This window comes from Crocodylus siamensis, chromosome 9, assembly GCF_052110815.1.
Source record: "Crocodylus siamensis isolate JL-2025a chromosome 9, ASM5211081v1, whole genome shotgun sequence".
Taxonomy (NCBI): Eukaryota; Metazoa; Chordata; order Crocodylia; family Crocodylidae; genus Crocodylus; species Crocodylus siamensis.
In genome coordinates, this window is record NC_143403.1 from 43,584,929 (window position 1) to 43,601,327 (window position 16,399).

Consider the following 16,399-nt stretch of genomic DNA (forward strand, 5'->3'; position numbering starts at 1 on the left):
CATCTATCAAGTAAAAAGAAATGTCATAGTTTTGTATCCCTTGAGCTTGGGAGCCACCTCCCTTCCCCACCCCCCTCTTAGAGCCTTTGCCTGTGAGACCAAGCTTCAAAGCTGCCTGAGAGAGGCCTGTGACCCTTACATCCTGCTGGCTCAACAAGTAGCCTGGAGCTGGAAGGCCTAACAGGCCAGAAGCCTTCCCTAGAGTCAAAGTCTGGCCATGACCCTTGAGCAAACAGACCCTTCCCATTGACACAAACGGAGTGGGGTACAGCGCACAGTAGGAATGTGGGACCAAGCAAGAAATGCAAGGGTAGGCTAGACACCACTGACCACAGACTGTGCAGAATGCTGAGCTAACCATAGGACAATAGGCAATGGAGCACCACTGTGGCCCTGGCAGGAGCCAGTCTAAATTACCAGCAAGGATAAACTGAAAGCAGGGAGGATCTGAAATAAAATTAGGGGGTTGGCTTTCACCAGAGAGAGTAGGGCCAATAAAGTTCCCACAGTAGCTCTTGCAGGCCCTGGCACCTCTCCTCTCATCTGACAAACAGTGTGTGCACGTAGGGAGGGGCAGCGGGTGCATGTGCATGTGTGTAGGGCGGGGCAGCACACGTGCATGTGTAGGATGGGGCAGCACGTACATGTGTGTGTGTGCATGTGGGGGGGCAATGTGTGTGTGTCTGTAAGGAGGAGCAGCACACGCGTGTGTAGGGAGTTGCAGTGTATGCATGTATGTGTGTGTTCACAGGGTGAGTCCCACGCACCCGCCACCATACAAATGCATCCACACCCCCTTGACTGCCATACATGCAGACCCCCACACTCATACCCCCTCACACACCCCAGCCACCCTCCCCTCACACACATCCCTCCCACCCCAGCCACCCCTCCCTATGCACTTCTTCCCCACAAACCCCATACCCCACATCTACACACACCCACAGGCTCTCTCACCCCACACCTATCCACCCCCACACCCCAACACTCTCAGCCCCCAACAAACCTACACCCCCCAGCCCACAAGTGTAAGATTTCATTTTAAGCTGTTGTGCAATCACCTCTATGTACACTACACAAACACATGTAAAGCAGAACAAAAATATTTAATGAATGAATGTTGTAGATGTCACTTTTTAGAAAATAATTTGTTTTTTTTCTGGTTCTGAGATTGCAAAACCTCTTGCTGAAAGGGGGCAAGGGGAGAGACTTGTGGCAAAGGCCAGGGGTTAGGGGGCAGGACTTCACGTCACAAGATGGCAACCAGGGGACAGGGCACCTGTCATGGGGCAGGGCTACCCACATGGCCCTTGACAGCTTGCCAAGCCTCGGTAAGTGGCCCCTCCGCCCAAAATAATTGCCTACCCCTGCCTTATGGAGTGGAGCCAGAAATGCTTTGCTGATCCTCTCTCTCTTGCAATACCTGTACACCTGCTCCTTATGCATGCAGGAAGGAAGGGGCATCCTCCTGCCCAGCCTTCATCTCCCAGCTGCAGGGCTGTAGAGACCCATGCCTCCTCTCCCTCAGCAGTCACAGTATCTGGCCTTGGCAGTGCTTCCTGGATCACACTTCCCAGAGATCGCCTTTTCTGTCAGCTCCATTTCCTGACAGTTCCAGAGCTGTCCACACCCCCTACTCCAGCTGCTCCGAGATACAGGAAGGGTGGGTCATGCTGGCTCACAGGGAACAGTAGCGTTATGATCGCAGCAGTGGGACAAAACTGCCCGACTCAACAAGGTTGCTGTCCCACTCTTGGAAACTGCCCCCATTCATTGGATGCTGGGATGGCACACCACTTCCACTTGGGACAGGCTTGTGTACCCACTCAGGTCTCAAGCACAGCTCTGCCTCAAAAGCCTTGGCTAGGTAGAGTGAGTGGTATACAACAAACACCCCTGGCACTGATGGGAGTACTCACTGGAGAGTGGTTCTGATGTCCCAATACTGGTGGCTCTCTCCATTCTGCTGATAGCCATGTGCCATGATGCATATCTTCTGATACTGGCATGGGCTTCACAGTCCACACTCCATTTGGGGGTCAAACCCCCTATTTAAATACTGGTGTATGAGGATGGAAACCTGCCTCATACTGAGCAGGGATATCCCAAGAGCTGTTTTGGCCCAAGAAGCCCAGCTCCTGTCTGAACTTGAGGAGCCTGGAGTTAGCTCACCGCCAGACAGACAGGACGGAGAAAGAATTATCAGCCAGGCTCTCCTGCAGCTCCATGCTGGCTCTAGATGTTATTTGATCTGTGCTCAGTTCCTAGAGAACTTAGAAAACATTCGGTCTGCTGTGGACCATTGCAACAAGCATGAGAGAAGTATCCATGCCCCTAGCCCACGTCAGCAGAGAGCCCAAGACAGGACTGTTTGTTCTCCCTGAACGCTCTGTGGCCGGCGGTGAACGGGAAACAAATGCGCTGCAACCACGGACTGTTCCCATCTATGGAAAGAGGATAGGACATCACACCCTAGCCAGCCTGCTTAGCCAAGCAGCACACACAGAGCTCAGGACACAGCAGTCTCCTGCACACCCCTGCCAGCAAGCAAAAAATGTTAACAGTTACAAGCTAGTTCCTGCCTTGTGAAACACAACACAGCTTTGTAAACTGGGTGCTGGTGAGTCACAGGTGGGCAGCTTTCTTGGCAGTACCTGAGCACTATTCCATTCACAGGCTTGTCCCTAAAGCCAGGCTAGAGAACATTTATAGGCAGCTGTTGCTAGGGCCTATAATTATTTCCAAAGCCACACAGCTTATGCAACAGGCACAGAATGGAGAGAGGAGCAGAAGGGATCCTAGATGCATGGATGATGGACTGATATTCCAAACAGACCTAGAAACAACAGCTGGGTGGATTGCTGTAGCACCCCCCGATTCTAGAAAGAACCACATGCAGCCTGGCACCAGGCAGACAGTTCTGGGGCAAGTTGTGGCAGCTTTTTAACACAAACAGCGCTTTTGCACAATGGTTCCCAACAAATGGGAGGAATGGCAGGCAGAAGAGCTAAGGAGGACAAAATGCTAGGACTAGCGTCCAAGAACAAAGTTAATAAAAAGTCCTTTTTCAAATATATAGGGAGAATAAAGAAAGCACTGGGAAATGTGGGGCCCCTGCAAGGTTCTCTGCGCAATCTGGTGGTTGTGCCAGAGGAGAAAGCAGACCTCTGTAACCAATTCTTTACCTCCATTTTCTTGTGCAAGGACTGGGACTTCCCCACCACAACGCAAGATGGACTCGAGGGGAACACCTCCAGACTTCAGGTTGGGGAGGACCGGGTTAGAGAGCTTCTGGAGCAGCTGGACATGTTCAAATCAGCAGGTCCAGATGCTCTCCACCCTAACGTGTTGAGGGAGCTAGCAGGGGTTATTGCAGGGCCTTTGGCATGGCTTTACGAGCTCTCGTGGTACTCAGGCGAGGTGCCAGATGATTAGAATATAGCCAACGTGGTCCCCATCTTTAAAAAAGGGAGGACCCAGGCAACTATAGGCCCGTCAGTCTTATCTCAATCCTAGGGAAACTCTCTGAGAAGATCATCAAGGAGCATACCTACAACGGGCTGGCCTCTGGGATGATGCTCAAAGGCAACCAGCACGGTTTCATTAGGGGCAGGTCATGTCAGACCAACCTGATTGCCTTTTATGATCAGGTCACAAAAGCATTGGATGCAAGTGTCGCTGTGGACGTAGTCTTTCTGGACTTCAGCAAGTTGCCTTTGACACCATCTCCCACCCATCCTCATTAAAAAACTAGGGGACTGTGGCATCGATGCCTACACAGTCAGGTGGATTGCAGATTGGCTGAAGGGTCGCACTCAGAGGGTGGTGGTGGACGGGTCATATTCATCCTGGGGGGAAGCGGGCAGCGGAGTCCCCCAGGGCTTGGTCCTGGGGCCTGCACTGTTCAATTTCTTTATCAGCGATTTGGACAATGGGGTGAAAAGCAACCTGTTTAAATTCCCTGATGATACCAAAATTTGGGATGAGGTGAGCAAGCTAGTAGGAAGGGAAAGACTGCAGAGAGACCTGGACAGGTTACAGGGGTGGGCTAACAAAAACAGGATACGCTTCAATACTGACAAGTTGGGCAGTAGTAACCAGAAGCACACTTAGAAGATGGGAAACTCCCTTCTTGAGAGCACGGAGGCAGAAAGGGATCTTGGAGTCATTACTGACTCCAAGATGAACACGGGCCGACAATGCGAGGTCACAGCTGGCAGGGCTGGCCGCACCTCGTTGTGCATCCACAGGTGCATCTCAAGTAGGGCCAAGGAGGTGATCCTCCCCCTCTATGCGACACTGGTCAGGCCACAGCTGGAGTACTGCGTCCAGTTCTGTGCTCCCCATTTCAGGAGGGATGTGGGCAACATGGAGGGTCCAGAGGAGGGCCACCCGCATGATCCAGGGACAACAGGGCAGACCCTACAATGAGAGACTGCAGGACCTGAACCTGTTCAGCCTTCACAAGAGAAGGCTGAGGGGGGACCTGGTGACCGTCTATGAACTCACTAGTGGGGACCAGAAGGGTTTGGGAGAGGCCTTGTTTCCCCTAGTGCCCCCTGGCATAACAAGGAATAACGGCCGTAAGTTGTTGGAGAGGTGGTTTAGACCAGACATCCGTAAGAACAGTCAGGGCAACTAGGATCTGGAAGCAATTTCCAAGGGAAGTGGTGCTGGCTCCTACCCTGGGGGTCTTTAAGAAGAGGCTTGATGCCTACCTGGCTGGAGTCATCCAAGCCCAGTTTTTATCCTGCTCAGGCAGGGGGTCGGACTTGAAGATCTACAAGGTCGCTTCTGACCCAACTTCTATGATTCTATGAAGAGGAAGAGGAGGTGGGGAGCCTTCTCAAAACTTGTTTCAGTGCAAGACCAGGTGGACCTTACACCTGGGGCTATGCTGGCCCTGTGCCTGTTGTTAATTTGCCCCTGAGTGCAAAAAAGATTTGCATTCTGCCACCAGAATCAGATGAGGCAGGTCTCATGCACCTTAACAAGCTGGTAACAAAATCCACAGGTGCATCTGGAACTTCTACTAGGGGCAACCAGGTAACAGCAACTCCGTTCTTCACCTTGGGCCTGTCCCAACCTTACACTGGGGGAGGGGGCTCCCTCAGGGAGTACAACTGTGGGAAGAATGCCATCTGTGTTTCTCCAAGATATTTAACTCCTGGACTGTGCCACAACTCTGCCAGAATCAGGTGACCCAGAAACTCCAGCAAGGACCGGGGCTGTTAGGATGAGTGACCTGGGGCAAGCTGCTTCTCCATTTAGGTGCAGGACCCAGAGACTGGGTGGACTCCAATCACAGCCATACCCATACTTCCTTTATTGCCTCATGGAGCTGAGTCAGCACCAGGAATCTGCCCATCTCCTGTTTCAAAGGATGCAGCAGCATGAACATTAAAACCATCCGATAATCTTTGCACCATCTGAGATCAGAAGGGTACACGGGCCAGAATGCCAGTCCAGCAATCCAGTGGTCAGGCTATAGTATCCAGCTAGGGAACAGGAGGACTCCCAAGCAAGCTCGTTAGGTCAGATGCAAAGCAAAGCAGTGAGAAAGGGAGGTGAGAGAAGCTGCCTCTTTACAAAACTTACCAACCCCTAAAGGCACAGTCCCCCACTCCACAAGCCCACCCTTGAGGAATACATGAGGAGGAAACAGCACGACAAAAAACCTACCACTCCTCACCCCTCAGTTTAGGGAAAGATGAAAATGCGAGGAGTGTGGGCAAGGAGAGGGAGCAGAAGGCTGCTTGGGCATGGTAAGCAACCGCTGTAAGGAGCGGGGGTGGAAGCAGCTGAAAGTTTTTCGTTTTTCCTTATATGGGCTAATCCTGCAAGTCTAGCCCAGAGAGCAGTAGGGCCCTAGCAGAGCCAAAAGCCTGCAGAAAAATCCCTCCCCCATGCCAGCTTGGAACAGGTCTTCCCCAGCCAAGCTGACACAGAGTGCACAACTTGAGGCAGCCCAGCACGTTCCCCCCACAGCCGCAGAGGGGTCTGGCTGGAGATCCCAACTGCTCTGTCCAGCCCCTCTGGCCACAGCTCTGTCACTGCCACTCCACCCAGTACTCCCCTGCCTCCCAGCTGCCAGCACCAGGCAGGATAAACACAGCATATCGCAGACTGTCAGGGTTGAGTGGGGACAGCACAGCACAGCACAGCACAGCAACACAGGGTGGGAAGGCTCTCAGGTCGCCCCAGGCGAAAAACAGTCTTGCTATCCTTGTCTAGAGCTCTTCTTTGCAGAGTAGAGCCTCACATCCTGGGAATCACCCGTAGTCCACCTCACTCACATTGCTCATCTCCAGCAGCTGCCAAGACCTACCCCAGTGCTGCCTACCTTGGGCTTTAAGTAGGGCCTTGAGGAAGCAGACCCAACCTCTCCACTGTTTCTTGCAGTAGCTCTCTGGTCTCTCTCTCAGCATCACATAAAAATGCCTTATTTTGTGTGGCGTGAACAAAAAGCATCTCACCTGTGATCACCCCCTTCTGCACTCTTCCAGCCCTCTAGCACTGCAGGCTGCTCTTTCTATTGTTAGGCACCTGCCCTTGCTATATCACCAACAAGGCCTTGCTCCCACATCATGAGCTGGTCTCTCTCCATGGTTGCTTCCCCTCTTCATCAAGGCTCTGCTTCCACATACTTAGGAAGCTTACCTCCACCATCAGTGAACATACTTCCAAGGACTAGCATTCTTTCAAGGTAAGGAAAAAACCGCTTGTTGCCTCCTGGCTCTACTGCTGGCATCACCCATGGCTCAAGCAAACTTTCTCTTGGCTGCATGGTTTCAGCACATCCCAACCCTGCTCCATCTCCACCAAGGTCCATCTTTCGTCTGAGCCCCAGCCTTCTCTAGACTCCTGCACATGTAAAAGGATGTGCAATTTCATAACTAGCTTCCAGTCACTTCAGTATACAGGCCATTCCCTTGTTTGAGTACAAATGATGTCCTGGGACTCTGCTATCTACTGCCCTGAGCCTTGCACTCTGCTCGACTGAAGTCAGATTCTTCCATTCCTTCGTGTCACCCCAGCACCTACCTCACAAGTGACAGCCTTCTGCAGTTCCTAGTGTTTTCAAAAGCCTTCTTTACCACATTCTTTCATTTCCACTGAAAGCCTCTTTGATTACATCCCTTCCTGTCCCATTCCTTACTTTTCCTCTCAATGGAGGGCATGTGGGCACATACACATTGCTATATAGGACAGCACTGGAAGCTAGCAAGCTTCTGGGTACAGGCTCACAGATGCAGAGGATGGAATACTGCAAGCACTGGTCTCCACTACACACGAAGAGCAGACCTAGCTCACCTGCTCCCACTTTCTGCCTCAGCCTTCCCCCACTGCTGACATGGATGTTCTCTCTAAGTTGGCTCAGCTTCCTGCTGTTACCATTTTGCAGCACTCTTCATAGATTTCATAGACATTAGGGCTGGAAGGGACCTCAGAAGATCGAGTCCAGCCCCCTGCCCAAAGGGCAGGAAGTCAGCTGGGGTCATAGGATCCCAGCAAGATAAGCATCCAATTTACTCTTGAAGGTGTTCAATGTAGGTGCTTGAATCACCTCCGATGGCAGCCTGTTCCAGACTTTGGGGGCTTGGACAGTAAAGACATTCTTCCTTATGTCCAGACTGAAATGGTCTTGCAGTAGTTTATAACCGTTCGACCCCGTCATCCCTTGGGGCGCTCTGGTGAACAAACATTCCCCCAGATCATGGTGATCATCCCTGATAAACTTGTAGGTGGCCATCAGATCACCCCTGAGCCTGCGCCTTTCCAGGCTAAAGAGCTCCATGGCTCTCAGCCTGTCATTGTACGGTCTGTTTTACTGATCTCTGATCATGCACATGGCTCTTCTCTGGACTCTCTCAAGCTCTCTCTCTTTTCCAGCTCCTGCAGCTTGTTTACTATTAGGTGGCCTCCAGGCAACTTGATCAAAACCCTCCACCTAGAGGTTAGCTGGCAGGAGTCAACACCGGTGACTGGGCAGCAATGAAACTTTGTTTGGCCCCAAGCAGAAAAGTGGCACCTTTTGGTGTCTCTGCCCTGCAACAGCCAGGATCTGTTCCTGCTGACCAGTCACAGCTCAACAGGCAAGAGCCACTGCATACAGCACATAGTTCCCCATCTCCAGCACCATTCACAGATGACACCCTGTACATCTACTCTATTCTTGCAGCTCTGGGCCAGGACTCAAAATTCTGCTGCAGGGGGCCTCCAGATGTCCCTCTTCTTAGCAGGGTTCAGCCTCCCAATTGGGCCAAAAATATCACAAGCTAACAAAAGCATAGAACCCAGAGGGCCAAAGAAGTTATCCAGTCTTGTAGACAATAGGCCAGCTGGGTGCAGCCTCACCTGCCCAAACTCTGTCTCACTGGTCTGCTCTGGAGCAGATTCCTGGGTGGAATGCCTTGACTGGGATGCCTTTAGTCAGGGTTGATCCTGCCCTGAGCAGGGGATTGGTCTACAACAGTGGTCTCCAAACTTTTTTGATCGTGCATCCCATCAGTAAAAAATTTTTGAGCATGCACCCCCAATATATGTATATTTATATAAATATAAAAAGAAGTTCTAGAATTTTCTTCCTGCACCTTAATGGATAGTGTTGCGCACCCCACTTTGGAGACCACTGGTCTAGAAGACCTCATCTCTTCCACCCCTACTTTCCTATGATCCCAAGAAGAGCTCCTTTTCCTACAATGCTAGATCTCCACAAGTGTCCTAATTGTTTTAGAGGCGACACACTGATGGGGGTGTGCTTGGGTCTTACAGTAAGGCAGTTAAGCCAGGCGTCATTACTTGGGAGGGAGCAGGGGGGCGGGATGCAGAAACGTCCTGACCTGGGGACCCAGCTTCCTCCCAAAATGGAAGGAATGAGAAACAGGGCAATGGTGGATACACTTCTGCTGCAGAAGAGCTCAGTAGTCTGGGGTATTATATACTGTAAAATACTATAAAAAAAAATGAGAGGCAAGAATAGGACATTTCTGTTGAACCCACATACACACATTTTGTCTCTCAAACACTATAATGCCTCTTGCATGCTAGGAAATGAGTGGGGGCAGCTGAGGTGGCGGCTGGGGCAGGTCATGGCATACCACTGCACCCCCCCAGTTACATACCCTCCCTTCCCTGGCACAGCAAGTGTCCTCTTTTTTGGAACTGGAAATATGGTAACCCCACAGCCAGCAGAGTGGAAGGTAAGAGATAAGTGTGTGTTAGCAAACCGCAGAGCATAGTGCCACCATGCAAAGATGAGAGATTCAGAGAACACCCCTTCCTCCCCAAGCTCAAGAGGAAGGAGGCTGGGATCCTCCATGAAGCCATCGGCAGGTGAGGGGGGCAGACCCTTTTCCCACAAAAAATCATGTACTGATCCTGTTGCTTGTTGTGTATAGACTGTCTTCTCTGCATATAAACATGCCCCATGATTTGGCCCTGAAGGGAAAAAGGTTGATCTGATCCCCCAGGGACCTCCTCCTTGCAACTAAGCATCAGCAGCTGCTCCAGGAAGTTTGAAACTACTGCCTCCTGGGCTGGGCTGTACTAGGCTAGTCACACAGCCTTCATTCAACATCAAAAGGCCTGAAAGCCACAAAGAGCTTTCATGTGGGTGACTGCTAGAGTCTAACCCAGAGATGGGCAATTATTTTGGCTGTGCGGCTGCTTAACAACTTTTGGTGAGCTGTGAGGGCCACAAGGGTAGCCTCACCCCTTGGCAATTGGGGTGGGGTACCTGTCATCTGGGGACTGGGAGGCCCAACTCCTAACCTCTGACCTTTGCCACCAGAAGTCCCTCCCCTTGTCCCTGGAAGTAGTCGGGGGGGAGGGTGCATCGTGGAACCGGGAACCCCCCCCCACAAATCATATACTAAAAATCAAACATTTACTATATATATTTTAATTTAATTTTTTAAAAAACTATCCTGATTTACATGCATTTGCATAGTGTTTATAGAGATGATTACATAATAGCTCAAAATAAAGTCTTACTCTTGTGTGTGGGGTGTCTCTGTGTGTAAGGAAGGGGATTTGTGGGGGGAAATTGTGAAGGGGTGTGGGGTTTGTGGGCAGCTGTGGAGTTTGTGGGAGAGTGTGGGTGTGGAAGTGTGTAGGGGTGGTATGGCCCTCTCCCCCATGCACACAGTCCCTGCTGTCACCCCCCCCATACACACACACACAGCCCTGACCACCAACAACAGGAGCAGGCAGTGGGCTCTCAGGGCACTCATGGCTGCAGCAGGCAGAGCCCCCCAGTGGCATGCAGCTTCAGCTAAGTCTCAGGAGCTACACGTGGGGGCACAGAGGACTGGAAGCCCTGTGCAGATGCATGGAGCTGGCCTGGCCCAGCCCAATGATGTGAGACTCCTACTTGCAGTGCCGCAAACCCCACATATTGGCATAGAGCCAGCTTGGTTTAGCTTGAGGACTCAAGGAGCTGCACACTGCCAGGGGGCTCTGACTGCTGCAGCAATGAGTGCCCTAAGAGCCCACTGCCTGCTGCTGCTGGGAGCAGGGGCTGTGTGTGGGGTGGGGGCAGGGGGACGTACCATGGCAAGGGGCTCACACCCACCTGCAAACACCCCTATGCCCACCTACAAACCCCATACCCATCCCTCCCTCCTGCAGCAGGAGGTTCTCTCCCCATTCTCCAGCTGTCCAGTTGCGAGCCATCGTGCTCAGTGCTTCCACATGGGGCTCCCAAATGCAGTGTTGGGAGCCCCATGGACATGGAAGCACAGAGCCCACTAGGTCCAATGGTGCCTGACCTCTGAAAGCCCATGCGTCCCACCAGCTTTCAGAGGGACAGCCATGGAGGAGTAATTGTTTTTTGAAGGGGGCTAGCAAGCTGGACAGAATGGCCTGGCAGTCTGGATCCGACCTGCAGGACTGTATTTTGCCCGCCTGTGGTCTCATCATAGAAGAATGCTGGCTGGGAACTTGCACAGGCCAAAGTCCAGTAAAATCATTTAGCAGCATCTCCAGGCATTAGGGTAAGGGGTGACTAACATGGCAGTGAAAACACCACCAACTGAATGGAACTAGAAACATCCCAGCCAAAGCACAGGGACCCTCAACCTTTTACACTCAAATTCAAACTCTTGAGCTCCACAGCACAGAAACGGTATGCAGTCTCAGGTTCAGGAAAGTTTGACAGGGTCTTTGCCTGGCCAGACTGCTTCATAGGCTCCCCTCACCATCCCCACCCCACACAGCTGTGGTCTTAGACTATTGCTACACGCAAGCCTCAGTGCAAACTACAGCTGGGAATGTTCAAAGCATTCCAAGACCAGGGCTGGTGCGCAGCCTCCTGAAAAGCCGGCAGAGAAATGTTAAACAAATGGAAAACTTCCTAATGACCTGGGCAATGCCAAACCAACTCATGCTGTGACCACAGCCATATCACATGACCTCTTTCACAGTGAGACTCTGCAAGGCATGAGCATACAGTACACAAGTTGTGGAAATGGAAATAGGCAAATACAGCATTTACTCAAATCCAAGATGAGGTCCCATTCAACATGGGCGGGGGGAAAAGCCAGCCCCACCTCACCTTGGATTTGAGTATCAGGCCAGGCTTCTTGAGATGGCTTACACAGTGGGAGAGGGGTGCATGACAGGGAATGGGGAGCACAGTGGACACCGCATGGTGCACAGAAGGGTGGGGCATGGGCAGGGGGTGGGAAAACACTGGGAACACCAGAGTGCACAGAGGGGGAATGAAGAACATACAGAGCAGGGGCGGGGGGGAAGCGGAGCATGGAGGACACTGGATAGGAAACAGTGTGTGGGGGGAAGGAGGGAAATCCCTTAGAGTGGGGAGGAGGGGAGTGGAGAACACTGCATGGAGTGGGGGGCAGGAAGTGAGGGGGTATGTGAAGCACAGCATGAGGTACAGTGGTACAGGACAGCACAGGGGTCACCACAGGGGTTGTGGGGGATGACACTATACAGTGCACAGAGGGGCAGGGGGGAGCACAGGGGATACCACACAATGCACAGGTGGGGAGAACAATGAGAGCGGGCACAGCGGACACTGCACATGGAGTACACAGGGTGAGTGCAGGGAGGAGAGTGAGGCAGAAGTGTGGAGCACACTACACGGTGCATGGAGAGGTGAGAGGGACACCACAGAGTGAGTGGAGGGGATGTGAGGTATAGGGGACACTACATGGTGTGGAAGGGGTGCAGGGGCTACCACATGGTCTGCAGTGGGGAGCACAGTGGACACTGCACAGTGCATGGGGGCAGAGTGCGAGGGGGGCTTGTGTAGGGGACACCTCAAGGTGAGTAGGGGGGGCAGCACAAGGGGGCAGTGGACAATGAGCAGGGCAGGGGCCTGGGGAAACAAAGGAGATGCTGCATGGTGTAGAGAGGGGCAGGGCAGCGGAGGGGACAGTGTACAGTACACAGAGGAACTGCTGTGGCCATGAGTTAGCCAGGGGCCAGAGCCAGAGCTGCACAGAGTAAGCAGAGGCAGGAGTAGTAAGTGTCCAGGGAGGCAGAGGGGACAGACAGCAGTGTGGCAGGCACAAGTGTGGAGAACAGGTAGGAAGGAGGATAAGCTGCCACTGCTCTCCCCGCTACAGCAGTTGGGGAGGATATAATTTAAGACAAACCTCCAATTTAGATTCTAGACATGGAAAATTGTATCAAATAGAAGGTAAATAGTGTGTAAATAGATAACTAGAAGGTAAGCATTGGCTGTCATTTTAAATTGTCCTGGATTTGGGCGAATATGGTAGCCTCAAAAAGAGGCCTATCTACACTAACTTTTGTTGCACCAAAGTCGGCTGGGTTCAGGTGCCCCAAGGCAGCAGTAGCTGTTACAGTGCAGGCAGGAATAGAGCCACAAACCTCAGCAGCAGCACCTTATTCTTGTGCTCTGTCCACAGATCCAAGCTGTATATTTGTTCTGCCCAGAGTGGTTCCTTGTCCTACCCCAAGAGGTAAAACCCTCACACCGAGTCTCAACCACCCATGTGGCTACAGCTGTCAGTTACTTCCCTGGGCTGCTGTTCTCCCTTTATCAACTAAAAAGCAAAAGCAGGAAGGTGAGTTTCAATCAAGTATGTTCCTTCTGGAGGGATATTACTCTGCTAGACGGTAACAGTTGAAGTTAGGGATCTACTGACAAGCTGTCTTCTGGGAAACATGTTCATGGTCACACAAGACTGACTCTCAGGAGGGAGAGACTCACCAGTTTCCGGAGAGCTCCCTCATCCAGGCTCAAAAGATCCTCTTGAGACATCCTGCTCCCTTCAGCTCCAAGCCAGTGTTACTGTCCTGTTCTAGGCAGCTCTCAGGACTGTCGCAGCTTGAAGGCTTGGATGCTACGTGTGACTCAAGTGCTGGGTAAGATCCTGAGCTGTGATAAGACTGCCAGCTTACAGGAGTTCTTCTGAAAAGAAACACATTGCAAGGCTGGTCAGTGATGCTGAAATATTCACAAAAATTCCTGGACTTCTTAAACCTTTGTTGAAAAGCAAATGGAATAAATCAACAGCTATTGGCTGCTAATCCCAGAGCCAACCAAATCATTAAAAAAAATCCCAATCTACTACTTAATCCAAGTGCATCAACAATGTGCTACAGGGACCAAAAGGAGAGTCTGCACTAAGTACACCCATCCACTCACACACAGGACTTCCTGCTTCTTCATCAGCCATGCATGCCCAGATCTGACAGCACCATTTAATTCTGCTCCTGCCCTAGTTGCTTACCTGGAGACACCCTCCATCTGCCATCCACAACCAGCTTCTGATGCCAAGAGCAGGGATCTCAAATACAGTTTCTTAAAAACCAAATACAAGAAACTCCACCCCAGCCCTATACACTATTTCAGCATGACCAAAGAAACTGGCCAACATGGATCGGCTGGCCCTCTTATTCACCCCTCTATTAACCCACATTGACCAATTGCACCAGCTCCACCCAACAACTTGGTATTTGTATGGCGTTTCCCTGCCTGCATGCACACACCTGTTCAGCCACCCGGCTGGCAAGCAAAGCAGACAGCTCTGCTGTAGTGGCACCTGGAGGATGCAAATCAGCTCACATCATCCCTGGCCGTGGTGGGTGCCAGGTGCCATGTGGACATCGTCCATGGGAACCTGGGCCCCAGCTGTTCCTGCAGAAGTCGCCCAAGAGCCACCAGCAGCTGTCCAGCGATGCCACCTCGTGCAACCCGAGGGAGCAGACCCAAGCCGGCACCCGCCCCACCCTCACCGCGTCCAAACTGCCCCAGCCCCTGCTCTCCCCGCCCAGCCAGGCTGCAGTACACGAACTAGGAACTGCCCCAGCAGGTCAGGCAAGCGGCCGCCCCCAGGCGGGAACAGCAGCCCACTGGCCCGGGGCTCCCTCTCGGCCCGGCCCGGCCCGGCAGGCTCCCCGCTCCGCTGGGATCTGCAGCACCAGCCGGGAGCATCAGCACTGGCCGCCGCCACTCCCGGGTTTCCAAGGCCGAGGAACGAGCGCCGCCTTCGCCAGCTCCCCAAGCCCCAGCCCGAGCGGCCGCGAAGCCGGCCCGCCCCCGGCCCGCGCCCGCTCCTGCCCCCGGCCCGCCCGAGCCCTGCAGAGCGCCCGCGCGCCTCACCTCGCTCCGCTCCGCCGAGACCAGGCGCCGAGTCCGCTCCCGCGGCAGCTCCCAGTGCCCCACGCCGCCCGCCCCGGCCCGCCCCGCCCCCGGTCTCCCGACAGCCAATCCGCCGCCGCAGCCGGCGGCCGATCCGCCTGCTTGGGTTGCCTTTCTTGTACCATTGGGTCGTTTCAATTCATGTGTCCCGCCCCTTGCTCGCCCCTCGCCTGTGGCTGCATGCCGGGAGTTGTAGGCCGGGCGCGGCCGCGGGGACGGCCGCGGCGCCAGGGCAGTGCCGGGGCGAGGGGGAGGCGCTGGGGATGTGGCAGGGGCCCGGTCCTCGGGGGACGGCAGAAGCGAAGGGCTCTGACCGCAGGATGCCGGAGCCGGGCCCCCGTCTGGGAGCCCGCTACTGAGCCAGCCCCTCCGGCTCCCTTTGTTGGCACATTAAACACTCTCTGGGGCCGCCCCACTGCCTCCAGCGTCCCTCATCCCCGCTGCCCCCTGACCGCCCCACCTTTCGTCTCGTCTAGTTTTTCCGCAAGCATCATTGTGGCCTTTCCCAGAGCCACTGGCGCAAGGAAGGCTTGGGGCAGCTGACAGGAAGAGATAAATACCTTAACAGCAGTTAAAATATTAAGAAAAGTATAAAACACAAGGCCCCTAAACCAGCAAGGCAAGGTTCTTTGAGTAGACGTGATATATTGTATTAGACCAACTGAGTAATAATAAAATATATCACATCTATCCATGAACACCGTGTGCCCCTTCAGGCCGGGGGGGGGCACAGCGAGCTCCTGCAGGTGGCCACAGGGTTGGTGGCATGCGCTGACCAGCAGTCAGAGACCACCCACAGACACTGGCCAGCCACAGGGGCCACCAGCGGTGTTGGTGGAAAGCGGGGGTGAGGCAAGTGGCAATCGCCCGCAGGCACTGCTGGCAGTGTCAGTGTCGGCTTTTCGCAGAGGGTGCACTGCCACTCAGGGGGTGCACATGCACCTGCATACCCCACCTACACATCACCAGTGCATCTACCCATGAACACCGTGTGCCCCCGGAGGCTGGCAGGCAGCCGTGGTGCTGTCGGTAGCTGTGGGGAGGAGTGGCAAGCTCTGGCAACCACCCACAGACACCGCCGGCAGCGTGAGGGGAGGGGGGCCGGGGTGGCAAGCAGCAACCACCACCAGCACTTTTTGTAGGGGATGCACCGCCAAGCTCAGGGGGTGCACGTGTACCTGCATACACCCCCTACGCATCACCAATGCATCTACCTAAAGAACCTTGCCTGCCTATGTCCTTAGACCAACACGGCTACAACCAAAAACCTTAAACCAGCAATGATTTTCTGGCAGTTTAGGTCCAAGGCAGGCCAGTGCTAGGATCTGGCTAGTGCTAGGACTCGACTAACGCCACCAACGCAACTGCTTCTCCCTCTTTCCTGAGCATGGCACACCACGACTTGGCATGGCACAGTGCAGCTCAGCTGAAGTCCCTCACTGCTAAATACCATTGAAGCCCCTCAACTTGACAGACAAATCCAGCCTGCAGGCTGCCCACTCCTGCCATAAACAATATCCTAGTTTAGCTTTGTGTGCTAAGCACCTGCTCAGGTTGGTCCAGAAAGTGTTGAGGCTTGGGCTCAGGCGGACCTCAAGGTGAAGTGGGGAGGGGGAAGGACGGCATATAAATTTCATAAATAAAAAAATATGCATGAGATGAGCTCCCAGCAAATTTCAGTAAGATCCACCTAAAATTACTGGCCAAACTGGAAAGGACAGGCACAATGCCTAATCTTGAAGTGAGTAAGAAGTTCCCTCA

At 53.3% G+C, this 16,399-nt stretch overlaps 1 protein-coding gene across 3 annotated transcripts in view; it reads right to left on the reverse strand.

Moving 5' to 3' along the window:
• SMTN (smoothelin) overlaps nucleotides 1-14,670 on the reverse strand; it is a 68,987-nt gene extending 54,317 nt beyond the window's left edge. For 2 of the 3 annotated variants that reach the window (XM_090062090.1, XM_090062087.1), the window contains exons 1-2: nucleotides 14,600-14,670; nucleotides 13,205-13,405 (exon numbers count right to left, since the gene is read on the reverse strand). In XM_090062090.1, the coding sequence (XP_089918216.1) occupies nucleotides 13,205-13,255 (51 nt within the window). In that variant the 5' untranslated portion in view covers nucleotides 13,256-13,405; nucleotides 14,600-14,670. Of the gene's footprint in view, nucleotides 1-13,204; nucleotides 13,406-13,986; nucleotides 14,188-14,599 lie in introns of those variants that run through there. The other variant, XM_090062088.1, reaches the window with a different exon arrangement.
• Nucleotides 14,671-16,399: the final 1,729 nt, after the last annotated feature.